General features: G+C 40.3%; 4 protein-coding genes across 7 annotated transcripts; 3 read left to right on the plus strand and 1 right to left on the minus strand.

Moving 5' to 3' along the window:
* The first annotated feature begins 1,082 nt into the window (after positions 1 to 1,082).
* Positions 1,083 to 10,137, plus strand: rassf6 (Ras association domain family member 6). Of its 3 annotated transcripts, none has more exons than XM_044053568.1 (11): positions 1,083 to 1,199; positions 4,371 to 4,447; positions 5,106 to 5,184; positions 5,296 to 5,477; positions 6,945 to 7,039; positions 7,144 to 7,340; positions 7,446 to 7,547; positions 8,219 to 8,270; positions 8,368 to 8,486; positions 8,972 to 9,069; positions 9,386 to 10,137. In XM_044053568.1, the coding sequence occupies exons 2-11, from the start codon at positions 4,377 to 4,379 to the stop codon at positions 9,459 to 9,461; spliced, it is 1,071 nt and encodes a 356-aa protein (XP_043909503.1). In that variant the 5' UTR covers positions 1,083 to 1,199; positions 4,371 to 4,376; the 3' UTR covers positions 9,462 to 10,137. The 3 variants fall into 3 exon arrangements, with proteins under 3 accessions (XP_043909503.1, XP_043909502.1, XP_043909504.1); XM_044053567.1 differs by having other exon boundaries at positions 4,374 to 4,447; XM_044053569.1 differs by lacking the exon at positions 1,083 to 1,199 and adding an exon at positions 4,068 to 4,198.
* A 767-nt stretch (positions 10,138 to 10,904) lies between these two features.
* Positions 10,905 to 17,087, plus strand: LOC122758369. The gene is made up of 6 exons (XM_044012509.1): positions 10,905 to 12,047; positions 12,544 to 12,715; positions 12,863 to 13,026; positions 14,943 to 15,080; positions 15,623 to 15,794; positions 15,892 to 17,087. Exons 1-6 carry the CDS (start codon positions 11,184 to 11,186, stop codon positions 16,437 to 16,439), a joined length of 2,058 nt encoding a protein of 685 aa, XP_043868444.1. The 5' UTR covers positions 10,905 to 11,183; the 3' UTR covers positions 16,440 to 17,087.
* On the plus strand, positions 16,468 to 21,403 carry LOC122758371 (high choriolytic enzyme 1-like). Of its 2 annotated transcripts, none has more exons than XM_044012511.1 (10): positions 16,468 to 16,532; positions 17,176 to 17,409; positions 18,329 to 18,443; positions 19,383 to 19,401; positions 19,501 to 19,563; positions 19,648 to 19,788; positions 19,898 to 20,015; positions 20,102 to 20,280; positions 20,935 to 21,016; positions 21,115 to 21,403. In XM_044012511.1, exons 3-10 carry the CDS (start codon positions 18,375 to 18,377, stop codon positions 21,245 to 21,247), a joined length of 804 nt encoding a protein of 267 aa, XP_043868446.1. In that variant the 5' UTR covers positions 16,468 to 16,532; positions 17,176 to 17,409; positions 18,329 to 18,374; the 3' UTR covers positions 21,248 to 21,403. The 2 variants fall into 2 exon arrangements, with proteins under 2 accessions (XP_043868446.1, XP_043868447.1); XM_044012512.1 differs by having other exon boundaries at positions 17,176 to 17,228.
* Positions 21,063 to 25,775, minus strand: si:busm1-57f23.1 (uncharacterized protein LOC368621 homolog). Its single transcript, XM_044012513.1, has 5 exons — positions 25,683 to 25,775; positions 25,369 to 25,477; positions 23,543 to 23,694; positions 22,121 to 22,222; positions 21,063 to 21,996 (listed from the first exon to the last, which is right to left on the minus strand). The coding sequence occupies exons 2-5, from the start codon at positions 25,454 to 25,456 to the stop codon at positions 21,898 to 21,900; spliced, it is 441 nt and encodes a 146-aa protein (XP_043868448.1). The 5' UTR covers positions 25,457 to 25,477; positions 25,683 to 25,775; the 3' UTR covers positions 21,063 to 21,897.
* Positions 25,776 to 26,785: the final 1,010 nt, after the last annotated feature.

Genomic DNA, 26,785 nt, shown 5'->3' on the forward strand with positions numbered 1-26,785 from the left:
ATTCCAGCCCTCCCCACCTTTCCGGTCACATGACTCGCCCACGTCGTCCACCTCCACCTGCTCCTCATTAACTCGTTAGCTGCCGTACTTAAAATCTGGGCTTTGGGGGGGTTTGGCAGAAGCAGCAAACAAAACAAACACATTTCCAGGAAATTCTTCTTATTTGCCATCTTTTCACATTGTTTTTGGCATGAAAAATTATACATTTAATGGGTTTTATGCAAAGGTATTGTAATTATTAATGTCTGCTGGGGAAAACATTAATGCGTATGAACTTTGGAAGGTGCCTATAGGCCAAAAACATTGACAAAAAGCATCTTGGAGCTATAAACTAAACAGGAAATCTGGCAAATGTTTGTATTTCTAAGGTCTACTACTGATGCTGTCTTCACATGCTATAGGAATTACGTTAAATGCGAGTGTCTAACGTGCAAAATGCACACGAACGCACCCTCGTGTCGTGATTTCCAGTGAGAAGTTGGGAGAAGATGTTGACACGCGACTTCCCGGGTGGAAATAACTTTAAAAATTGATCAATTTCAAACATTGCGGTTCCAATGTTAACATTTTTATGTTAAAGTGTTCAATAACCAGGCGGTAAATATTCATATTTGTCCCAAACTTCACATGTCAAGACAAGAGTTTGATATATAATAAATGTAAGACGATTCCTCTCTATTGTGTTCTCGTATATAAATATAGCAGCTGAACTCTGGCAGATCCAGCTATGAATTGTGGCTACCCAGTTAAAATGTCACTATAATATAATGTAATATAATGTAGTATTGAATTTTATAGTGGTATTTTATACAGTATGATTTAGTGGTATAGTATAAAGTAGCAGTATTCCAGGAATAGTAATAGTCGAGAGTTTCTGCTCTCCCACTTCTTTTTTGTTCATTCTCTCCCTCTGGACACACACACACACACACACACACACAGAGGCTGAGGAGACGAGTCATATCTGGTGTCAGTCGGCTCCTCCCTCTCCATGCTGTCTCAACGTGTCCTGCAATAATTAACCAGCTGCTGTGGGTTCACCTCCTCACACACACACACACACACACACACTCATCACCGCACTCTGGACTGAACACACGCACACACCTACACATAGACACACACACACGAGGCACAAAACCTCAAACATGGAGTGAACCAACTTTATTTGTTAGAAGATCATGAGACCGGCTGGTCAGGTAGGACTAAATCTGATCCCTGATCTCTTTACATTTCATGTTTTGTGTTTTTTGAAGTGAAACTAAAAGCAAATGGAACGACAACATCCACCAGTTCAGTGGAAATGTTTGTATTCAATGACACAAAAAGGATATTTCCTGATACTTTTCATTACAGAATAACTGAGTCGTTTTCTCTAGGTTTCTTTGTAGCATATGAGATTATAATCTATAATGACTGCACTCACACAGCCATAATCTTAACAGCATTATCACGTTTTAATAACTTGAGAAACATCCGGAAACAGAATTACACGACCAGGTCAAATCTGTGCATGTTAGAGGCAAGTGTCACATACTGAGCCGGTAAAAGAATATTAAATAAATCACAGAAGTGAGAATGAGTGGAGTTGGAGAGAAAGAAAGAAAAAAAAAGAAGAGGAGGGAAGTGATAATAACAATAATAATAATAATAATTAAAAAGAAAAAAGGTAAAGTGAGAAACAGGGTGTGTCGTTGTGTACCTTGGCTGTTTCTCCCTCTGGCTAAGATTTTCTGGCTCATAGTTGACGTTAAAGCTTGGATATCACTGTGTATGTATAGTATTCATGTATAAACCCCTCCCCCTGTTTGAGTGTGGTCTGTGCCGCTCCACCTCATATGGTCTTACAGGTGTCTTTACAGAGAAAATGACAAGAAAATGAAGTGACATGAGGGAAGGTGTCGTAGAAACCTAGCCATATAGCTATAACCTATATTATATACCCACAATAATATATATATATAAAAAAAACAAAAATCACGAAGACTTGTTTTATGGAAGTAAACAATTAAAAAAAACAGGAATACAGGCTGTAAATTACAACAGTTATCAATATTGTAGAGGATAAAAAAAATTGTTTAATTCCACTTTTGACTTTGATGCATGGCTTGTTCAGTTCAGTAATTGCTAAAAATGTGCTAACATAACATTATAATAACTAACAAACAGACAGATCTGATACTATATTTGCATCAAAAGACATATCGTATACCATAAGGAAGCTGTTTCAATGGAATGAACAACTTTACTTTTTGGGAAAAACCTTGTAAACTGTCTCTGCAGCAGCAATATTTTGAGAAGAGAACATTAACCACATTATAGTTCAGTATGTTAATGATGGATTTAACTAAAATTGAATGGTTTTTGTGTCAAGGTTGATAGCTGTCATATTTCTCATTCCCTAATAAATCAAATAATTGTGTGTACTTGCAATGTCGCCTGATGAGAGCTGTTAAATCCTCATCATCCTCTGTCCATTTTCCATATTTCATCAGTTTCTTTTTATTCATTTCTGTCACCAGCTCAGCTGCTTCTCTCCTCTAATGTTTCCACTTGTTTCAGAAGCAGTTGGCAGCGTCGCAGGAAAGCGTTTAACACCTCGGTTAACTTAACTCCGACTTAAGGCGACTGCAGCTGTGTTTATGAACCCTCGCGCAGGCAAAAACCCGACCTGTCTGTGTCACGTCGACCGTTGATCAGCACTTCTCTTTTACTGTATGGTTCTCCTTTGATGTTGACTTTCTCGTGTGACAGTGATTTATAAATCACACACACACACACACACACACACACACTCAGGTGTGATGTATTTGCTCGCAGGCTCTGAAAAAAGAAACATGTTGAGGCTTGAAAAGCACAAAGTGAAGTAATAAAAGCAACACAATCTGACTTTATTCTGCCACTATAACACACACATGTAGAGCTGGGAGTGATACTGTACATACACAACCAGATTTACAGATGAGAAAGGGTGCACATTGAGATTATTCTAATTTATGTGGTTAATTTCCAGCCTTGTTAATAGACATCCACCATGTGTCTTACCTGTGAGATCCCCCCCAAGCCACTAGGGGGTTGTATTTAATTTCTTATATGCTGCCCCCCCCGGGGTCATGCCGGCTTATTTGGGGTAACCTGTCATTTCACTCAGGTCTGCCCGGGATTTAAGTTTGGTTTTGATTCGTTTAATGGAAACGCAAAAAGTAAGCGTAGCATATCATTTCAGACACGAAGAAGGAAGAAGCTGAAGAAAGAAACGATACCTACCAGCAAACGATCAGTCGCAGCCAGGTCACGTTTCAAAACATTGTACCTCCAGCATCATCATCATCATATCAGACATTACGACGTGGGTTTTTGATAGTCACAGGTGCTGAGTCAGCATTTCACGTGCCATGATTTCACCTCTGGATATGCAGCAGTGCAGTTGTGCTTTTGCAAGAAAGACCAGTGCAGCAACGTCAGATTTCCCATAAATAATGTGGCATTTAGCTAAAAAAAAAAATAAGCACATGTAAAATTGTGGATTGTCCCTTTAAAATGTAGGGTTTTTTTTTTTCCCTGGTTTTGTCCCTTTTGTTTAAATGTGAGCCGTCAATCATTACAGGGAGTGGTGAAGCTGCTGCAGAATACCTGAGATATTTCTCAGAGACGGCAAAACAGGCTGAGACACAAAGAAGGAGTGAAAGAGAGGACACATGACTGCTGCTGCTGCTGCTGCGGCTGCTGCTGCTGCTGCGGCTGCTGCTGCTGCTGCTGCTGCGGCTGTCATGTGTGATGTGATGTGTATAATATTCCAGGAAGAGTCAAGGAAATTTTTTACAGGAATTTGAAAGAGAAGGAGAGAGAGAGAGAGAAAAGCCACGTGGAAATCTCTGCCTCAACAACAGACCGACGGATAAACAAATGGCCGCGTCCACACACACACACACACACACACACACACTGTCATCACTGGTTACTGGGTGGAGTACTGTTATTAAATCTCTTGGAGGCAGGCACAGAAAAGAAAAAAAAGAAAGTGAGAGAGTAAAAGCATGGCTACACACAGAGAGAGGGAGAGAGAGAGGGATAAATATAACACAGAAACTTCAGAGAAAGAGAGAGAGAGACTGGAAAGAGATATTTAAAGCGCAGACAGAAGAAAGACACAGACAAAGAGACAGAATCAGCCATTTAAGTCACCATGTTACTGAAGGTAGGATTTCTATTCTGTTTCTTTAGGAGGACGTGCAGCGTGGTTCATGTTTGACATAATCCTCGTCAAGTGTCCTTATTTTCTAGTCTTAGCTGCATAATCTGAGGCTCCAATCTGAAGATGAACCATGTGTACTTTTGTTATAATGAGATCTGTGTCACTCTCTCTGCAGTAGCTGATGAAAACAGAGATGAACGCAGCAGCTCTGCGGCCAGTGATCCGAGCAGGAGACGGAAGGACACTGTCCAGGTGAGTCACTTTATTTACACCAAGTAAATAACAGGTGAGATCTTGACATTATAACATTATATTCCATCAGGATATCACAATGAAGATAGTTCTGATGACATTTCACTGAATTTCTGAAGTTAAAGTGTTTGTTTTGATATGGAATGATGTATACGTCAGGATAATAACAGAAGAATAACTCTATTAATATCAAAAACGGAGAATATTCCAATCGTTCTCTTTCCGGTACATCACTATACCTCACTCTTTTTTTCATAGACCTGGAGTTAATTCCTCAACCTAAAGTTGTCCGTCAACGCTCGTTTCACCGCCGTGTCTCCACAGACACGAAAACAAAACACTGCTGTAGCGAGAAAGACAGAGACTTAATTAAAAGACTCAATCAATCAGCTTTAAATGGTCATTTGCCTTTTATGATCTGATCAGATTAGATTAGATTAGTTACTTTATTGTCATTTTAAGAACATACAACAAACTTCCGCCGCACCCGTCAGTATGCCGACCCATATATTAAATCAAATAATAAATAATAAATACGTAATAATAAATATGTTGTGTGGTCCAAGTCTCTGTTGAGAGCAAATCTTTACTTTTTATCCCACATGAGTCATGAGTTGTGTGCCGTGTTTTCACGCTGTGTGTGTTTGTGTGGTTTTAGAGCAGAGTTCCTCTCACTGCTCAACACCTACAACTGCTTCCTGAAGGACCAGACGCAGCTGCACCTCGGTTTCTGTCAGGTAAGAACATTCAGAAACATGACGGACGCTATCTCCTGGTCACTGTGTTTGGATGTTTGTCGTAACTTGGACTAAAGCGCGCAGGTGCGTGTGCTTGTGTCTCTGTAACAGGCAGCTGATGGGGAGGTGGTCGTGGAAGGGTTCCTGAATATCTGCTGGGGCGTACGGAGGCCGATCAGGCTGAAAATACAGGACGACAAACAGATGCTTCCCTTCGTCCCTGCGATTGTCCCTCTGATCCCACCTGACCCCGCCGGTCCACTCAGTCCAGTCAGTCCACTTGAAAACAAGAGGTTGGGTGCACTTGTTTTCTTCAACAACACACCTGTACTGTAAATCCTGAGGTCATGTGACGAGGAAGTCGATCAGTTTTTTGAGACACGTTTGTTTTGTTTTAAATACATTCTGCATGCTGCACAAACAAAAAAACCTTCTGAAAAATAAGTCAAATATTCTTAAACTGATTTAAATTTTCTTTTTAAGTTTTAAGAAAAAGAATCTGCTAATTTTGCTGGGCTAGAATTCTTAACACTAGCTTATAAGGCTGCAGTCACTGTACATGTGTCTTAAAATGAGGAAAAACTGACCAAAAACTGGACAAAACTGGCCAGAATTAAAAAAAGTTGTACTGTAATTTCTCAGTAAGACAAAATTATATCACATTTCTTCTTAAAAAACGTGCTTTTATTTTTAGGCAGAAAAATGAGTGCTATTTACTTCCAGATAAAGTCTTCACATAGTTACACACTGCAGCTCATTTGCCTTTTATGATCAGATTAGATTAGATGAGATACTTTATTGTCACTGTAAGAATATACAATGAAATGCAAGTGCACCGTCAGGATGTGGACCCATGAATAAAATAAAATAATAAGTAATAAACATATACATATCCATTCATTCATTCATTTAACCCCACACTCATTCAATCATCATGCATTTATGTAATTATCTTAGTAATACCTTAGTAAGATAAAATTATATCATATTTCTTCTTATTGTTTTCTTTTTAGGCAAAAAAGAAAAAGAAACAAAGCATATTTTACTCTTTGTTGAAACTCAATTTTTGCAGTGCACCACAGTCACAGCCGGTTCTGCTGTTACCACATTTCCAGATAAAGTCCTCAAATGAGCTTTAACTACCATACACGTACTTTCTAAGTCCACTTCAATGCTGTTCTGTCTGTTCTTTAGTGTGTTTTTGTTCTCGTTTTATTCTGATTTAAAGTTGAGTGTGTTGTGTGTTCCGCAGTCGTTTTCTTCGTGTGAAAATCCCAGTTAACCAGCACGTTCCCTCTTTCACCAGCAGCCGTGCCACGTTCAGAGTCACTTCCGTCACATTTCTTCCTCGTTCTCATGCTCACTGTCATGTGACTGATCGATTAGACAGTTGCAGCTGTGATAGTGAAAGTGAATCAGGACACAACAGTTTCCCATTGTTCTACTTCGCCAGTGTATTTCCAACACATTTGCCTTTTTTTTTTTTACAGAGATGATTGTGTGCAGATGCTTGGCAACAAAAATGAACTCAAGTCAACAATGGCTTTTGTGTTTCTCTGCATTATCTTTCATTTCAGTCCCAAATATTATTAACTTTTTTTTTTGATGACATAAAGCAGCAAAGTAAGGGGTCCTGCCCCACGGTGACCTCTAATCTCCGCTTGAGCAACAGTTTCCTCGTGTTTCTTTATCCTTTGTACCAAAAGCTCATTGTTATCATTTAAATGTGAGTGTTGTGTGTCTTCTCTCTGCCTCTGCAGGGGAATGACACGGTGGGGAGAATACGCCGACCTTCACCAGATCGACGAGATCTCTGAGACGGCACAGGAAACCGCCGTCGCCTGTCCTCTGCCAGGTGTTTAATCGCTTATTAAACATTTAATTCAACCTTAATTCATTCATAATATCGACTGAAGACGAGCGTGGATGTGTGTCTCACACTCCCTCACACTCCAAAAGGCCCCGTCGTTTACGAGACCACCACGCTGCGTCCCGTGAGGCAGAAGAACGCAGAGCTGGAGGACGAGTCCAACCTGTTCCGCTGCATGAGCGACGCCTCACTGGTCAAGAGGAGAGGCAGAGGGAAGACGGCCGCGCAGAGAGAGAAGGAGAGACAGCATCGCTTCTCTATCAACGGACACTTCTACAACTACAAGGTAGAAACTCCTCCGTTAATCTTCTTTTTAATCATTCTACATCAAAACCAAACAACCCGCTCTTTTGCTTTCCATACAATCACTGAATCCTTTTTTTTGCTCCAGACCTCAATCTTCACTCCGTCCTTCGGTACCGCGACTAAAGTTCGTATCTCCAGCAGGATGAACACAAACCAGGTCATTGAAGAGCTACTGAACAAGTTCAAGGTCAGATTAAGAGCACGTATGGTACAATGGCTGCAATCATTTTAAATCCTTTTTAAAAAAAGAGGATTGGGGCCAGATTAATTTTGTTTCCAAATAAATTCATATCCTCTTCCATAATCTACTGTATCCAGACACTGTGTATAAAAAGTCGACATCCGGTTTGCTGGATGAGGCCCACCTGGAAGTAAGAATATACTGAATAGCCACCAGAGGGCGACTCTACTGGTTGCAAAAAGAAGTCTAATGGAAAACAAGCTTCTACTTCTACTGTCTTGATCTATAACATCAGTAAACAGTTAACGATCTCAATCCCTAGTTCTAGTTTCTTCTTCAGTAGCACATGAACTACAACTATGTTGCCATGAAGAGGAAAAGAGATGATAACAGATGGTTATTCTCATAATCAATAAATCTGTCGAATATTGATGACGAGATTCTCAAATGTGTCGTTTTGTCGTTCTGTCTTGTTGCCGTTTTCGTGGTATTTAGCAAAGAAACAAAAAAACACGATTGATGGGTTGTCAAATGACGATTAATTTTGGAATTGATTGATCGTTGCAGCCCTACAGCTAGTCATATTGAGATTGTTATAGGTGATATAATCTATCATTAAGGTGGACTTAATATGACCTAACCCTGCACTAATATACTGATGTCTTTCCATCACACAGATAGAGAACGACCCGCAGGAGTTTTCGCTCTACTGTGTTCACCAGAGTGGAGGTATGTGTTTTTTACTTATTATTTCTGTTTTTACAGTTAAACACAGGGAATTCAACACAAAATGCTCCACTGCACTGACATGATGTGTGTTCTCCAGAAAAGAAGAAGCTGGGTAACAGAGATCAGCCTCTGTGGGAGCGAATACTGCAGGGACCCTCTGATGACATCATGAAGATCTTTCTGATGGACATGGACGAACGGGAAGTCAGCAACGACGTGAGTGCGATTGTCCGTCCTCCTGACGCACGGAACAATACATATATATATATATAATACATATATATATATATATATGCTCAGGGGCCACTTTATTAGGTACACATGAAATCTTCTTTTGTCACGATTAGTGATATAAAGACCTGACATTTAAGATATCACAGATAGTGACGGACTGTTTCTTCATATACAATTGTGTTATGAGTCTTGTAAAACAACTTGAAAGTTATAGTCCAGAGGTCTCAAACTCGCGGCTCAGGGGCCACTTTCAATTTCATTATTTTCTCTATCAAGAAAGAGTCTTGAATAAAAATGTAATTGACATTTCCTCGTATTGTAAAAGCAAATAAACACGTCCTGAGCCAGACCAGACTTATTATTTGGTAAATGAAAAATGCTGCATTTACAAGTAGGAACAGTCTAGCGTACTTTAAAGTTGCTGTCAAGTTTCTTTTTCACCATTCCTCTCCCTCTCTGACTGTCAGGTAGCCCAGTATCTGAACCTGGAGCTTCCGATCCTGGAGCAGATTCTACTGAAACTCAGAGAGGAGGAGCACAGAGAGATCCAGAGGGTCGTAGAGAAGTAAGTGTCACATTCCACACATACTTGGTTCAAGAACATCTGTGCTTCAGTTACTTTTGAAGTCTTTTAAAGGATAGAACTGTGACATGAAATGTCATCAAAGTTTTATACAGTATACCTTGTATTTGCATGTTTTATTCACCTGTATATCACATGTGCTTCATGTCAACAGTAACATATTCGGGCCAGACGATGGCGCCAATTTGTCAAATTACCTTTTGCTGGATTGGCGTGTGTGTTCTTGTGTGTTCTCTTGTGTTTGTTCTTGTGTGTGTTCTGACACGTGTTCTTGTGTGTGTTCTCACGTGTGTGTCAGGTATCATAAGCAGCACAGACTCCTGTCCCGTATGATGAGCTCCAAGGTGTTGCCTCATATTGAGACCAGTGTCTGACCCCCGATGTTCTGCGTCTCACATGACACATGACCACTCATTCACAACCACAAAAAGAAACAACTTAGTTTGGACAAATATTTATATTATTAATGGACAAAATACATGATAGGCCCATTTTGTTTTTTTCAATTTGACAAAGCAGGTCACTTTGGGTTTTTATTCACAAAATGATTTTTTAAACTGTAAGAAGTTGTAAATAACTGTAAATAAATGTTGTTTGCTGAAAATGTTCCAATGGTTTTACCTTTCTATGAACACAATATATAATAATGACTAAAACCCATCAAATTCCTAATAATATCTTAATTAATAATTAATGATCTCCTTTATTGCCATTGTATATACTTAATACAACAAAATTGCAAGTTCTCCCCCAAAAGTTGCTTTAAAAACACATTCACATGTAACACACAAACAATAGTTTTACAATCATACATGTATAATCAATTAAATTATTATATAAGTTATACTTAAATGTCTGTTGCTCTGAATTTGTATAAGGTTTACTGTATATGTGTTTCCAGGCAGTAAGTGACGTTTAATGGAGCAATATTTATTATGACGGGCACAACAATAAACAGGTTACAGCTGATCAATGTACAGGATTCTTTCAGACAATTTGTTCCCAGTCTGGAAGCAATTAAAGGAGAAATAAAGAGTGGAAAGTCGTTAAAACGTGAAGCTCTTTTCTCTGTGAGTGATTGTGTGAAAGAAAATGCCTACAAGTGGAAAACACTGTTTAATGGTGTAGTGAGGAGTGAGCTGTTCTGTCCTGGACTCTTTAAAAAAAAACCTCATACCAGTCCAGGAGACAGTCCCACGTTACCCGGCACTGAGTCTAATTTTCCTCGAACATGATGAAGAATGAGGTTCCAGGAGAATAAATGCTTAACTGGCTGTTTCCATGTGACGCTGGCCAGGGAGAACAAAACTGCATCATTTGTCCTCTCAGAAAAATGGAAAGAGTGTCTTATCCCAGTGACTTATCCCATTTTCTGCACATTGATATTCTTTTATTGTTATTATTATTACAGAAAACAGCACATAAATCTCCCTGAATTCTAACAGTGTATCCAGATACAGACATTTGCAAATATACATATTATAAATGTAAAAAAGTATTTATCTACATTCAAAATGAAAAGAAATACAAAGTGGATTTAAATAAAAATGTTCTATGCTTTAAGAGTCAGTCACTGTACTGCTGCAGAAACAATATTATGAAATTACTGTGTGATTTCACTCATTGACATATTTTTAATTAAATGAAGACTATATCTACAAATACTGGTAGCTTAATTATGAAAAACTTAATTACAAAACTGGACGTTAAAACATATTTATGTATTCATATGACCTTTCACGGCCCACGTGCAGTACCGCCACGGCCCACTAGAGGCCCCCTAGTGTGTACAGGGTAAACTACACCTCCCATGATTCTTAGGGTCATGGACGAGCGTTCTCTTTTCCCCGAATCACTGAGCAGAGACAAGTTGAGATCGTTTCAACAAATAAAGTTAAGTTCGTGGTGATAAATGTATATTACTACTGTGTTTTGTAAGATAATGTGCTTCACTCGCACTCGGACGCGACAAACGTGGCGACGAGGACCGGTGGATTAGCTAACCGCGCTTTTTTGGACTCTTCAGTGAAGCGGAAGAAGATGCTAGAACTCGACAGAAGCTAGCAAGAGCTAGCAAAACAACAGCATCGGGACTGATGGCGGCCATCGGCGGCTTGTGCTTCGATGAGGACACTGAAAGTTTCCACACGTATGAGCAACGTTTCGCACAGTTTGTGGAAGCCTGCGAGATTCCGCAAGGCAAACAAGGGGCTGTTTTCCTAACCGTGGTTGGTGCTAAGACGGTTGCGTTGTTGGGGGACTTGCTAGCACCGAGAACGCCGTCAGAATGCTCGCTTGATGTCATTCTGAACGCGCTGAGAGGCGTTCTGAAGAAAAACGTGCTCCGAGAACGTTACACGTTCCGTGCACGAAAGCAACAACGTGGAGAGTCACTATCAGAATATGTTGACGCTCTAAAGGGACTGTCGGCGACTTGTGAGTTCGGCGAGCAGGTAGAAGAACATCTCAGGGATCAGCTAGTTTATGGAATCCGTAGTGAGGAGCTACGAACTAAGCTGTTCGTCGCTGCATGTGGAGAACAGCTGGAATGGGATAAAGTAGTGGATATTGTGAATAACTTTGAGTCCACCACTCGCAGTCTGATAACCTCTTCAGATAGTGAGAGCAGCTCCAAAGGGAAGCAGGGCAGGAAACGAAAACCAAGTGTCAGTGGAGAGAATGTGTGCACCACAGAGGGACATGCAGCTGATACGTGCGAATACGAAGAGTCCCAGTGCAACAAGAAACAACTGGCAGAGCGAACATGTGGGAATACATCGACCGAAGACGCTGCCAACCACGGACAACCCACAGCCGAGAGTGTGTCTGCAAGCCCGGGGACCACAGTTTTAACCGGCCCCAGGTTCAGGCGGATACACGTTGTCATACCACGGAGCACAGCGCTTCAACTGTCTCGGGACCAGAAGTTTAAAACCGAAGACGACAAAGACTATTCGAATGTGAGTATAGCATTGAATGTGAAATTATTTTTTACTTCTGATGTAAAACTATTAGACAAACAAACAGACAGACGACTTTATTAATCCATTCGGGATGTTCCCTCGGGAAAATTAACAGCTCCAACACCCACACACAGCACTGTTAAAATTAGAGATTATTGTGAATATTTGAATCACAAGGGAAAGTTTATGTTAGCTACTCTAAGCCATTTTAATGAAAAAGAGCCCCCCGAGACGCACTTGGACCTAGGGGGGATTAAGCCCTGCAGTACGAAGTTGTGATGTGTCGTTCGTGAACGATCTGTTCAGTATGAACTAATCTTTTATATGACTCGGAAGTAATAAGTCGTCTCAATAAGAGCCTCTCGTCTCTGGATCACCTCTCGGGCCATCCCGTCTCATGCCTGGGCGTGTACAACTCAGAGTGCTAAAATTCAGCTAAAGTTAGTTTAATGGTTGCATAACCTAATGGTTTGTTTGTATGATTTTCTTTAAGCTACACACCAGTATTTTCAAGTCGAACAGCCCCCCACAGGTGACGAGGTGCACAGTGTGCTGTTCGCACTTCCACTGCCCGCTTTGTGCCACTGACATATACAAGCCTCGGTGTAGGGCAAAAGTTCAGAAGCACTTCGAGTTGCATATTAAAAATGCTGTTCATCATAAAGGTTAGTTCTATCAGCTTTCTGCCATGCCATGCCATCATTTGATTGTTTTCCACTGCTACTAAGTAACCTTACCAATGTTACGATACACACTACTCTAGTTTGCTTTGTCTCACAAGGTAAGCCTGTAACGCTCTTGTCCCTTCTTAGATTTCTGCATAACAAAATGCCACCAGGCCTGCAGGGGTGGTAGTGGTAATAGTGGCCACTTCCACTGCCCTTTCTGCATTAAGACTGTCATAAGAAGACAGGATGCCATCAGGCATTTGGAGATCTGCCTGCAAGATCTCAACAGTGACCAATTGCCTACATTGGTGAGGATGTGTGTTCATTTGTTAAAAATCAAACTTAAAACACATTGATTAAAATGTGCGTATTAAACCTCTGTGTGTTTTTCAGGTGTGTAATAGAATAGTGTATATTTATGTAGATAATAGTACATTTAAAAGTGCGTTTTGAAGTAGTGCTTACATTTATGATACACAGATCGAGCACACAACATGAGAAAGTGCCAGTATTTTAAAAGACAGATCATCACACAATGTAATACCCAATGAATATCCATAAATATTGGCCAGAAAAATTAGTGCATGTATTTGTACTCTGTCATACATTGCTCCGGATGCTACTGTTTGTATAAGAGCTGCATGCCAGGTATTTTATACTATGCTTTGAAACAGAGTGGCTGTTTGTGTAGTCACTTTTTTGCAAAAAAGACATGGTCATAAGATGGTAGAACACAAGTATGCTTTTGTTTTGTTTTTGCCATACCCACAGGGTATGTTGGAAGAGGAGGGCGAGGGGAGTTGCGGGGGATCTACTCCGAAGATCCCCACCCTAGATTCTGCAACCAATTCTGTCAGAATTGGTTGCAGAATGACAGAAGGAGTAAGAACACGAAATAAATAAAAAAAAAAATAATCCAACTCTAATAGAATGTGGTTTATTTTTTTATATATTTGTTAAACCGTTTACTGATATTTTACATACAAAACAACTAATAAAAAAATATTAAACCTACCATTGAACTTGTTGAAAGTTGAAACTAACCAACAGAGGCTCTGTATTCTGCGTAAGAATGACTTCCCACAACTCTTATGTTACTTCCAAAGATGTGGTTATCTGATATAGATATTGAACAACACATATTTTTTTGCAATATTTACTATTCATTTTGTGTTCTGTATATTTTTTCCATTCCGTTTTCCCGTGTGGTATTTTTTATAAGTATATACTAATTTGTATTAGCATGATTACTGTTACCCTTTGGTTAAAACACAATTATTAACAAGACTGGACACAAGCTTTTATTTTGAAAATTATAAAATAAGCAAGGCGGCACGAGACAAGAGGCTCCAGACTGGAGCCATACACTTTGGCATTTACTGAGGCATAGCCAGGCAGGTTAAATTGTGGAGCATAAATCTCATTTTGAACAATACATTTTACACAATTCACAAGTGTCATTTTATGTTTATGGTAACGGACGAGCGGTTCCCGACGCAAGCTTTTATTTTGACAATTATTTTCCTTGGGGGCGTGGATTCATGGCTCGAGACAGGAAAGCACAAGAGGTGATGACAAGAGGCTCTGCAGCCATACACTGTTGGTCGCAATGAGTGATTCATTCATTGTCATGCAGTACCTTCCTTCGCCACATGGCAGGCAGCTGCATAAGCTCAGTCAGCAGGACAGGAAACAGAAATGATTAGTTCACGACTCACTCAACTGTGCGTCCTTCCTCAGGTCCTCGTTCATTTGTCACGTGACAGCCAGGCCACTCAGGCTGTGTGATGAGCAGTAAGCACAACAGTTCGTTCTTACGGATCGGTCTCTCGTTCATTTGTCATGTGACAGCTACCTAGTCACCGTCGTGCTGTTAAACAACAATGGCAGGGAGGATACAGGACACAAGTCACTTGATTGTGGTGTGTAATTGCTTTCCTAGGTTTTCGTATATATTTATTATATTATTATATATTATATATTTATTTGTCATCTGAAGCAAACCATGTTCCCTTCACTGTTAAGCGTTCGTCCGTAAAACACAAAGGTGCTTATCTTACATATTTACAAGTATGAATCTTGCTCCCTTCATTTCTGTCTTACAGTGTACAGGATGATTAAGTGTGGGTTAAGTTGTAGGTGGGCAACTCATTTGCAGTGCTGCTATTGTGTCGCGAAAATTATAAATAAGCTGCAATTTACAAAGCACTTGAAAATTCACCAGGAGGAGGAGAAGCATGCTGCAACCCCTGCACAACACTTTGTGGCCCCTGTGCAGCAGTCTTTGGCCCCCGCGCAGCACCCAGAGGCTCCCGCTCGGCTCCCAGAGGCCCCTCCACAAGTCCCTACTCAAGACCCCACGGTGAAATTATAGAAACAACTTGTAAATCATGTAGTAATCCATCAATAAATGCTTCTAACTTTAAAAAGGGATTTACAAAACAACAAGGAAGTATATTATATAATTACATTATAATCTCTCTATACATATAATATAATTATATTTTAATCTATATAATATGCTGCGTTGACATTTGAGAATGTGCTGCCTAATCTCCGCCACTAGATGTCACTCAAATGCTTACCCACACCCACATTTAGCCCAACCCCGATCTGCGTACTGCAGCCAGGTGCAATTGGACGCCCTTGCACCTAGGGGTCGGAGTCACATTGTACCTGGACCATCCATGATATCACGATACAACAATGCTGTGATAATCAATATATTGCAAGACAATCACATAGCAATATATATATATGTGTATATATATATATTTTTTAAAAAACTGAACATCTAATCAAAGAGGTCACTACAATGTTTTTTGGCGCAGTACTAGGCTTATACCTTATGTCTGAAATGATCTCTGTTATCAGTTTGACTAAATTGGCTTTCTCTGCTTCAAGGTGCATATCACAATTCAACGAGGGAAATCCTTGCCAACGCTGCAGAGATGCACCAGGTGTTGCGACCGCTACCACTGCCCCTTCTGTCTGCCGTCATTTTTTCAACCCGCCCAGTTGAACAAAGTCAGGACCCACCTCATGAATCATTTCACGCGGGCAATTGTCCATGAAGGTAACATTGGCAAATATTCCCTTTGGAAAAGCAGAAGGAAGTGTAATGCGGCTGTGCCTTTTGAATATGTTCATTTGATTTTTTTTTTGTCTTTTAGGATATAACATTCACAGGTGTGGCTTGGATTGCAGACCACAGTTGCATTATCACTGCCTGTACTGCAATTTAACGCCTTTCCGAAAAGTGGACTTCGTCAAGCACCTTTCCGTCTGCAAGAAGAAACGCTCTGCCATAACCCCCGACTCGTCCACTTCAACAACCTCATCCAGCCCACCTCTGACGACCCCCGTCAGTCCACCTCCAGATCCAGAAGGCACCCCCATTCCAGCCCCAGCTACCCCACAACCGAAAAAGGGCCACGCGAAACCAGTACAGCACAAACATTGTCCCATTTGTAAACTTCTTGTGAACAAGAAAAATTTAAAGAAGCACATCGAAAGGAGACACACAAGTAAGCGCGAGGACATAACAGCTGCCTTTCATCTTCAGAGTGAAAGCGTGGATCAAGAAATCTATATTGACAAATCTTTTTTTGACCCTAGTACTCATGTTCAAAAGAAAGTATGCGGGGAACGTCAACATGTGTCCTGTGAATTAAGTCAGTGCCAGGTTGAAATGGAGTTGGCGTGCAGTGCAGTCATCTGAAATCTGTAACATGCCGTGAAAACTACTGCAAAGAAAACCAGAAGAACAGATCTCGACTGAAGTGCATTTCGTCTTTGTTGTCTATTTTCAGAGGTAGGCCTAACTGTAATGTATTTGTGCACAGTGTATTGATAAAATGTTATGGTTGATTTTAATATTACAAATTGATCATATTCTATTGGTAGTCTATTTTTTATATATATGGCCTGGCAAAGTGAAGAGGCTGAAAAGCTCTTCCTGTCTGGTCCCCAATATTCATTACACAGTCTGACTAAAATCGGGCTCGTCTTAGTCAGACTAACATATCTGGTTAATGCGATTCATAGTCCAATTACTCCTTCATGGAGTGGGACTTGGTTTTCTGCTCATGCACCAAAATATCCTCCCCCGTCCTTCAACGCCATCTTTCTTCGGACAGCACAGCAACGATCCGCCTCATCATCCGTCTCGCCATTCGCTGTTTGATTTTTGTGACAAAAGTCAAAAGGAGACTGATTCAATATGCACTAGCTTATAGAGAGAGCGCCACCTACAGCGGCAGAGACATCCAATAAATCAATTTTCTCCTCCACACTCTGCAAGTTGTCCAGTTGTCTGACTGTACATGTAAATGAATGTCATTCAATAAACAACTATTTGCTAGTCTTACTTAAGTATCTTACTTAAGTTTGTCTTAAGTATCAATTTAACTCTGTATTTGTGATCTGATTAATTACCTTTTTCCCTTATGTTTCAGTGAAGTGGATGAATTTCTCTCAAGACATTTTCAAACAACTGAGGAAGTAACTGGTATGTAGTGCTCTGACTTCACAATCTTGGGTTTGAACAGTGAAGAGCGAGAACAAGTCAAAAGTCAACAACATGTTATGTTCTCTTTAAATGAGTTTGTCTTGTCTCTGTCTCTATGGAAACTTTAGAATACCTGAGCTTGGTGCTGCAGCAAGATCACTCTGGGAACTTCCGTTCCATTGTTTGTATTCATTTCACTTCTGTTTTATTGCCAGACCCAAGGTCTTTTACATGGTTTTTTTTTGCTATGACTGTAATACGTGACAAATTGGATCGCCAAAGTCATTCTTAGTATATAAAGAAACACATTTCCTCTCTCTCTCCAACTTAAAACTATCTAGTTAAGATCTAGTAATTGCAAATTCCATTCCTCCTTTACTATGCTCCACAAGGACTCTACTAATTCAAACCTTTGGTTATATACCAGTGAATTTGAACAGTATACAAATATAGATATAAGAAACTATGCACCAATAATTATCAGGAAAATTAAAGACAAACCGTGAGAATTCTTCTTAAAGTCTAAACTATAAAATGTGTCCACACAACCTCAACCTCCAGGCAACACTGTATGCAAATGCATGGACATCTGTGAAACTACTCCTCTTATATAAATCTAATATTAAAACCACACGCTTACCTTTTCTTCTTCGAGTCTAGATGAGCTCCGCCTTCTCCCGTCACGCAAAGTAAAAGACAAGTGACACCTTTGGGTGGAGACGGTGAATCAAAAGCACGTTGACGTGTTTGGTTTGCGTGTGTCCACAGAGGATGAACTGTGCCAACATGTCGGTCACGCGACGTCACCTCAAGAGTTCAGCTCAAGTTCAGCAGCGGTTACTCATAAATCGACCACGTGCGCACACATGTACTCTCTACTTTAAAAAAAACACATGCATGTACACCTTTACTTTTATGCATTTGAGGTCATTTATCCTAAATGTCCTCGGCCTCGTCTGTGCCCTTGGGCGTTTCCTCTCGGAGCTTTAACCTTCATGTAAACGTTTGTTTTCAAGAGTCAACTCATTGTCTTTTTAAAGACATATAAGTCTGTCCACAACAGTGGTTCCTCCCCTTTTTTTTCTGTGTATAAAATCAAGACCACAGCCTCTGAGGTCACAGGTCTACTTCAACGGACTGAGAAAGATGGACCTGACTCTCCTCTCTGCTGTCTTCACCGTCCTGCTGGGGTTTTCAGCACAAAGCCACTCACTGGTGAGACATCGGCTAATCTGTATTCTGCAACATGCAATTCAATTTCTGGAGAATGTTGAACATGACTACTTATTATCAGTTTTAGACCTGAAAATTTGAAGAATCTCCAAAACAGGAAACAGAATTATTAGAAAACAGAAGTATTTGATGCAGTCACTCATAAAACGATCAATTAGTTCAGGATCGACTTTGTACAGTATAAAACAGCTGACACGTAAATGTAAAGAAATGTGGAATACCAAGCAACTTTAGGGGAAAAGACTATGGATGAATCACTTAGTCAGGAAGTGAAATAAATGAATGAAGCTGCAACTACTGAGAGAAAGAGAAATAGACATAATTATGCTGCTTGTGTCACAGAATCACTTTTTCCATATGTTAATGCTGCAGATATGGTTTATTTATGTGAATCAGACACTGTGTTACCTCACATTGCACATTGTCTTTAGATTTGATACTTATGATAAATAAATCTAAAAGTTGAGTTTATTAAGTGGCTTTCTTTGTGATCATTTGATTCCCAATCAATATACAAGGGTAAGAGTTGCTTTACTTTCTTCATACGGACTTGAAAACTGCCGTTAATTGCAAAATTATATGTATATAAAACTGTGATTACATAGTGAAGTTCTCCGATTAATTGTAATTATGGAAAAAAGTAGTTGTTCACAGGCCCTCATTTTTAAACATTATATTTTAATCACATACAACAAATCCTTCTTTGGACATAGAAAAATGTAAATGTAATCAATCCTGCATTAAGTGATATTTCTTTCCTCTTTTTTTTGCATTAGACAACTAACAAATACAGTGTTCAATAAGTGTGTTTTGTATTGTTATTAAAGTTTACATAAATAATAAAGGAGAAAAATTCATTCAAACATGTATTTTTAAGGACGTGTCAACTTATGCTCTTTATGTCCAATTATGTCTCTGCAGGTGCAATCTCATGATGAAGGTAACTGACTCTTCTCATGTTTATTTAATACATATATACAGTGTTTAATATCTGAGCTGTAAGTCATTTGGTTCTATAACATATTCATCTTATTTAAAGGTGTAGATCCTGATCCATCTCAACGTTTGGACATAACTTCAAGAATCCTGGGAGCAAATAGACGTAAGTTTGGTTTATTCAGTGGAAAAAAAATCAGATTGCACAGGTTTGCATCCATGTTATACTTTTTTTCCACATGCTCTCCAGGTGTGAGTCAAATTCTGGTGGAAGGCGATGTCGCAATTTCTAAGACAAGGAATGCCATGAAATGCTGGGGCGGATACTGCACGTGGAAGAAATCCTACAACGGACTTGTTGAAGTGCCATATACCATCAGTGATTATTACTGTAAGAGTCCAGTTATTCATTTTGATATTTTAAAAAAACCAAAATCATGGTCAGCGGAGTTTGAGCTCACCTGGATCAGGTTTTCATAGTGATCTTGATTTAATTCCAGACGACAGCGAAAAAGCCTCAATTCTGAAAGCCATGGAAACTTTCCACCAGAAGACCTGTGTTCGCTTTGTTCCCCATCGAGGCCAGACTGACTACCTGAGCATCGAGAGTGAACTCGGGTGAGTGGAGAGAAGTATGTTGGCATTTAAACGGCACACCAGGATTCACACCTGTGTCTCACCACACACACACACACACACTGCAGGTGCTGGTCCTCTGTTGGCAGAGACGGGGGACATCAGGTGGTGTCTCTGTCCGTTTACGGTTGTCTCGAACACGGGACCATTCAGCACGAGCTCCTCCACGCGCTGGGCTTCCACCACGAGCACACGAGGAGCGACAGGGACCAGTACGTCAGGATTAACTGGGGGAATGTCCAAGCAAGTGAGTCCAATGCCTCTGTGCTGAAACTCTTATTTTTATTAATATTTATCTTTTAATTCCAAGATGTTTTTGAATCAGATTGCAGAATATTTGCCATTACAAAACTCAACCCATGAGAAAAACAGGGGGTTTTGATTTATATCATTTAGTAACACATTTAGTAACACGTTTTATATGGAGGACCAAAAGGGCCAAAATTAAATAAATAAATACACCATTAATACTTTCATTAAATGTGTCATTAAATAATTAAACGTGTCATTAATTGATTAATTAATTAAATGTATTTAATTATTGACACATTTAATGAATGATTTAACAGTGTATTTATTTATTTAATTTTGGCCCTTTTGGTCCTCCATACTCCATAGTTATACTCTATGCTGTCAAATTATGTTTATATATGATTAGTATACATGAGTAAAAAGAAGGGAACAATTAAGTAAAGTACCATAGTCTTTTCTCAGATTCATGCACTAAGAGAGATTTGTTTAGACGTATACATATATACATATGTATATGTATATATGTATATATATACATATGCATAAATATATATATATAGAAGGGCTCTTCTTTTAAAATATTCTTTAATTACCTATCATTTAATTTCGCCTGTCACAATTAATTATCATATATTTTTTTATTCTACAGTGAATAAATATGACTTTCACAAAAAGGACACCAACAACTTGAACACGCCGTACGACTACACCTCAGTGATGCACTACGGAAGGTAACAAAAATGTATTAACAGACAAAATCATCCAGACAACTTTCCATTTGTGTGTAATGTAACTTTATTCGTTTATGTTTTATTTTTATTATTTCCAGGACTGTTTTCTCATCGGGATTTGGAGATACCATTACCCCCATCCCAGATTCCTCTGTGGCGGTTGGACAAAGCAAAGAAATGTCTGACATAGATATTCTCAGGATCAATCGTTTATATAGATGCAGGAATTAAATGAAAGTATTCTTTTAGGGTGTAGTATAAATCCACCATTTTCTGTCTGAAATGTATGAAAACTTGATTAGAAACCATGAAGGTCTTACATATATGATACATTAGCACATTTTTTGTCTAATACATGTTAAAATAAATGAACCTTTAAAATTTAAATTCAAAAACGTGATGATTTTTTGGCCATTTGTTATTTTTTCAGGCCTTTGGGTAAAAAGAAAGAAGAAAACCTACAATAACTGTGACAATAATCACATTATTTGATGTCTTTTATTTTTTCCACAACATTTTTCTCAAAATGTTTCTAAAATATCAAAAGTCAATTAAAAAAAAAGCCAATTAAAACATAAACTGAGATATGATATATATATCAAGAAAAGCTTGCAATATATTATAAGATATAAAATAGCACAAAAATGCCTAAGGAAGTATTCATCAGGACATTCAACTGTAACAAAAATCAACATGTGCCCTTTGTCACCTTTTCCAAGCAAACTTTATTGAGACTGCTGTTTGCTCAGATTGCTCTTTTATCAAAACACTTCCATCATTTAAACTGAGCTGCCAAAAACATTCTGCACAAAAAACAAACATCGGCACAAGTTAAAAATTTGAGAAGTTTAAAAAGTCAAGCAAAGCTATAAAGCCACGGTTTATTCAACCCGCGGCGCAGTCTTGTTGCAATTGCGCCCCTGCAGCTCATGTCTGCCCTTGCGTGGGTTGAACGCCACGTTGAAGCGGCACCTCAATTGCTGGGAGAGAAGAAAAAGTTAGTGTAAGTAATGGAAAATCACACTAATAACAACCATGAGACTGAAAGATAAGTGCATTAGATGGAGCTAAAGCCTTATAAGATATAATAACAGAATAACTTACCTTTTTATTGAGAGCACAGCTGTTCAGATCATGATTTTCAGACTTGAGACACTTGGTTTTCCCCAGGGTTACATCGATCTTAAAGTCGATCATGTTGGTCACCTAAAAATATGACCAAAAATGTGAGATATTAGACGCTGTAACACTGCAAAAGTGTAGAACATTAGTCCAACGTGTAAGAATTAGTGACATCTACTGGTGAGACTGCACATTGACTTCCTTGTGCTTCCTTTCGCAAGTGTATTAGGGAACTACGGTGGCCTTCACATGCCAGAACGGGCGTCGTTCCTTGTTATGGAGCTTTTCCAGAATACAGTTCTAGCACAAGTCGCCTCGGCCACCTCATCATGGGCAGGGCCGTCATAGCACGGCTGCACAAAACTGTTGTGGCGCCATTTTACCATTTTAGAATGCTTGTATCACACATATATGTTAGTTATGGAGGTCTACTTACATATATGAACTTGTTTTCATGGTTAAAAACCTCCTAATCGCTGCAAACGAGCTGATCAAAATATCTCCTCACTGACGCTCTCGTCGGCCGTGCTGTTTCAGACCAAAACCACACCCCAAGAATGTGGACTGTGTTGTGATTGGCCAGCCAACGAGAGCTTTCCCACTGTCCTGTGAGTGGCCAGGTACCTGGAAGTGACGTAATAGATAGGCCAGCTCTCAGATACACAGCTCCCCCTCTGGCACGGTGGATGCTCTGCATCTCCAGCAGCTACAACGAGAGTAGTTCTTCTTCTTCTGCGGTTGAATGTACGCAACGGATGTGCCCGGACTAGTGCCCGCACCAGGAGGCGCTACGGTGGTGAGAGGAGTGGTGAGGATTTCTGATGACGACATCAAATTAAGGAAGTGCCGATCCGCTTCGCAGAGCCCAGGAAAACAATACAACACTATTTTCTCAGCAGTGGCTGAACTGTTTGTTCTGAAACTTTAGGGTTTCATAAACGAGGTAATGACACAGATACACACACACAAACGCAGCGTTAATTGGAGCTTCCGGTCTATGTGGGCTTTAAAGGAACACTTCACCGATTTGCATTTAGCTTTGTATTACTAGGATAGGGTTAGTATTTTTTTAAAAATTGTGCTTCCCAACCTCAGTTTCTCCTGAGTCGAGAAATATCTTCTTTCTTTTTTTTTTGTTACGTGCCCACCAGTGACACTTGGTCCGAGGCTTGAAACTGCTACGCTAGTTCCGCATACAGGGGGGCTGGACCTCATTCCCAGGATGTAAACGCTGTCCGCCATCTTTGCTAACAGTTATGCTAACAGAAAAAAGGGAAGATATTTCTCGACTCAGGAGAAACTGAGGTTGGGAAGCACGGTTTTTAATACAAAGCTAAAAGTAAATCGGCGAAGTATTACACCTAAAAGTCTTATTTTAAGAAAATAAAAACGGAAGGATCTCACCTGAGAGTGGGCAGCGTTAACGGAGACCAGTTTGAACATGCGCTTATTTTTGGAGTTTGTGTTGAACATCTTCACTGCGTGCTGCGCCGCATCCTGGACTTCAACGGAGTCTACACTCCTCTCAGACCAGCCGCCCTGCAGTTGCACGTTTCCTGTAAACACACACACACACACACACACGTTATACATACTGTAACAGGAACACTGAATTCATGACACACAGACAGAGTTCCACTCTCGGGAGTGTTATGATTCTGTGCGCTCCCTTTGGGGTTATAATGCTCTCTCATCCTGAAAATGTGCTTTTGTTTCTCTGCGGTGCATCAGTCAAACACTTGGAAGTTGGACTGCAACAGTCCAACGCTGCCAAACCGTCTTCACCTCCCTGCCAAACCTAAGCCTCGATCACCAGACCTCAGACACGAAGCAGATTTTCTCACAGAAATCAAAGCAACGTTTAGAGAAGATTTAAAGTTCCAGCTCCCGTGACGTGGGTGGCCGAGAAAGTCCATGGCGACTGTTTTAAATTTAGTTGGATCGATAGGGATCACATGACTGGGCTCGTAACTGAAGAGTTCGAATCTTTGAGGTGCCCCTGGGCAAGGCACCAAATCCACCACTGCCCGTTACCCAAGCCTGCTGGTGTGTTATAAAGATGGTCACTAATTGGTGTGTGTGCAAAAAACGAACAAATTCTAATTCCACTTTATACAGCAATTCACGTTCCCATGATCTTTCATTACAAGTAATACTAAGGCTATCACATAAATCACAGAAGCCACAGGCTGCTGCTGCACTCCGCTCGGCAAAAGTCATTCACAAATAGACGCCGCGATGTCGGACAAATGTGGTGAATGGAACTGATTAATCATGTTTGTGTTTTTTTTTTTTTTCTTTTCCTTTACGAAACCCTCCAAGAAAACCAAATTCCACTCTCCCAGTGACAGTCTCTCTCTCTCTCTCTCTCTCTCTGTCTGTCTGTCTTGGAATCTCTGACTCACTTGAACCAACCAGACGTACAATCACTGTCTACACACACACACACACACACACACGGCTGTAGGCACACCCTGTCACTGTATTAGTGGACCTTTAACAAGTTGTTCCACTTATGCAAGAGGTGATGGTGACTGCGCGTTATTCCATGTTACAAATGCTGTTCCTGCTGACTGAAATAAGTGGACGTTCCTCTCATTTTCTTTATTTAGCATTGCTGCGTTGAAGTTGTGCTCTTCGCGATTCTCGTGCAGATGGATACACGTTCGTTTACATTTTCTCTCAATTCACCGCAACGTTCTGCAGGGTGCTTAAAGTTACTGCAGGGGAAAGTTCAGCGAAGGTTAAGCAAATTAGAACGATGACGTGTGAAACGACCCCAGGCCACAATAAGCTGTTTCCGGTGGCAACGACCCTACACAACAACAATGACGTCACTATATACAGTAGCAGCCTATAGTATGTTCACATGTTCTTTTTCCATTAAATAAAAGTTTCCAGGAAATAAGGAACCTTTACAGTCTAAATTAAGGGGAAATCTCGTTAAAAAGAACTTTTTTGTTGAGACCTATTAAAAGTGTGATTACAGTATTTAAAAGTAAGTAAATGTGGGAGGTTTAAGGCTGAAATGTCCTGTTCTCAATAACACAGTTATTTTACATTTTACAGTGTAGCTTTTATCATAACCCACAGTCTGTTCTCCCGCAGAAACACTCTGTTTTTATTTCCGATAACACTCCTTTATCTTGCTTTCCCCAAAAACTTCCCGTGTCCATACAAGGACATTGACTTCTCTTCCTTTTTGTCTTCTTCGCCTTATCTCTACTTACTTGTTGTGATGACTTCCTCCACAGGCTGCTCTCCCATGCACAGCTGGACAGCTGACAGACATATCAGCACTGACAGAGGCAGATGCATCTTTCGCTCGTGGTCCTCGGGCTGGTGAGAGACAGATAAACAGGAAACTCGGAGTGAAACACTTGCCAATCAACTCGCACATGATGTCCAGTTCCGCACAGAAAGAGAGAGAGAAAACACAGAAAATGGACTCAGAAAGGTGCGAATCAGAAACACGTCAACACCACAAAACAAAAACCTTAAGAAACCACTCAAGAGAAAAGAAAATGAAGTTGTTTTTTTTTACCTTTCAGGTGTTTCAAAATGTGAATCCGACTTCACCTCGTGAATGCTGGAGCGTTTGTGACCCGGAGTGAGGGAGAGACACATAGACACAGTGAGGGAGGGGGGAGGGCATTCATCCACTGGTATGTTTAACAAGCCAGTGACGACCACACCCACCACTGACTGGCAGTGACGCCATGTAGGGATTTAACAAACATAAGCTGCTTTGGTGCATGTGTGTGCGTGTGTGTGCTCTTTGTGTGTTTGCAGCCATGTGTGTGACTGCTAATTGTGACCAATCTACGCAAACGTGTGTTCACATCACTTCACTTTACCCAAAGACACTTCTGTGGTGACCGTGACTCAACCTCAAAGTCTGCCTGGTGACATCTGCTGTAAGTGAGTCACAGAGCAAACTGCAGCAGCACACGCCGAACCTACACACTTACACTTAGACACAAAAAAAACATCCTGTCCTCAGTGTTTGTCAATGTGTGATTGATGGAGGGTCTCAAAGGGGCCTCTGAGCATCTAGTCTGGTCAGGAGGGAGCCGAGCAAGTGGGAAAAGTCCAACATTTGTGATGATATTGCACAGAATTTCAAAATAAAAGCATTTTTTGTTCATATGGAACAGTTTATAGGGCCACACGGTTGATGTAGTGGTTAGCTCGGTTGGAACAAGTGTCCAAAAACATGCAGATGTGGGCATTAGGCAACTGTGAATGGTTGTTTGTCTCTATATGTGTGGCCCTGTGATGGACTGGTGATCCTACCCTATTGCCCTATTTCAGCTGAGATTGGCCCTCATGTAGGAGATGGATGGATGGAACGGTATGATGCAAAATGTATGTATCAAAAACCTGCATCATGCGGGACATGAAATTTGAATGGACGGCCACAAGTTGGAGACATCCCTCCATTCATCTTCTACCACTTCATCCTCCACATAAGCGTCACGGGGGGGCCGCTGGTGCCAATCCCAGCTGACAAAGGGTGAACACCCTGTAACAGGTTGTCAGTCCATCACAGGGACACACGACCGTCCACTCTCACACTCACACCTACAGTTTAGAGTGTCCAATTTGCCTAATCATGCATGAGTTTGAGACCTCTGGTTTAAATAA

Source organism: Solea senegalensis, linkage group LG21 (assembly GCF_019176455.1).
Source record: "Solea senegalensis isolate Sse05_10M linkage group LG21, IFAPA_SoseM_1, whole genome shotgun sequence".
NCBI lineage: Eukaryota > Metazoa > Chordata > Actinopteri > Pleuronectiformes > Soleidae > Solea > Solea senegalensis.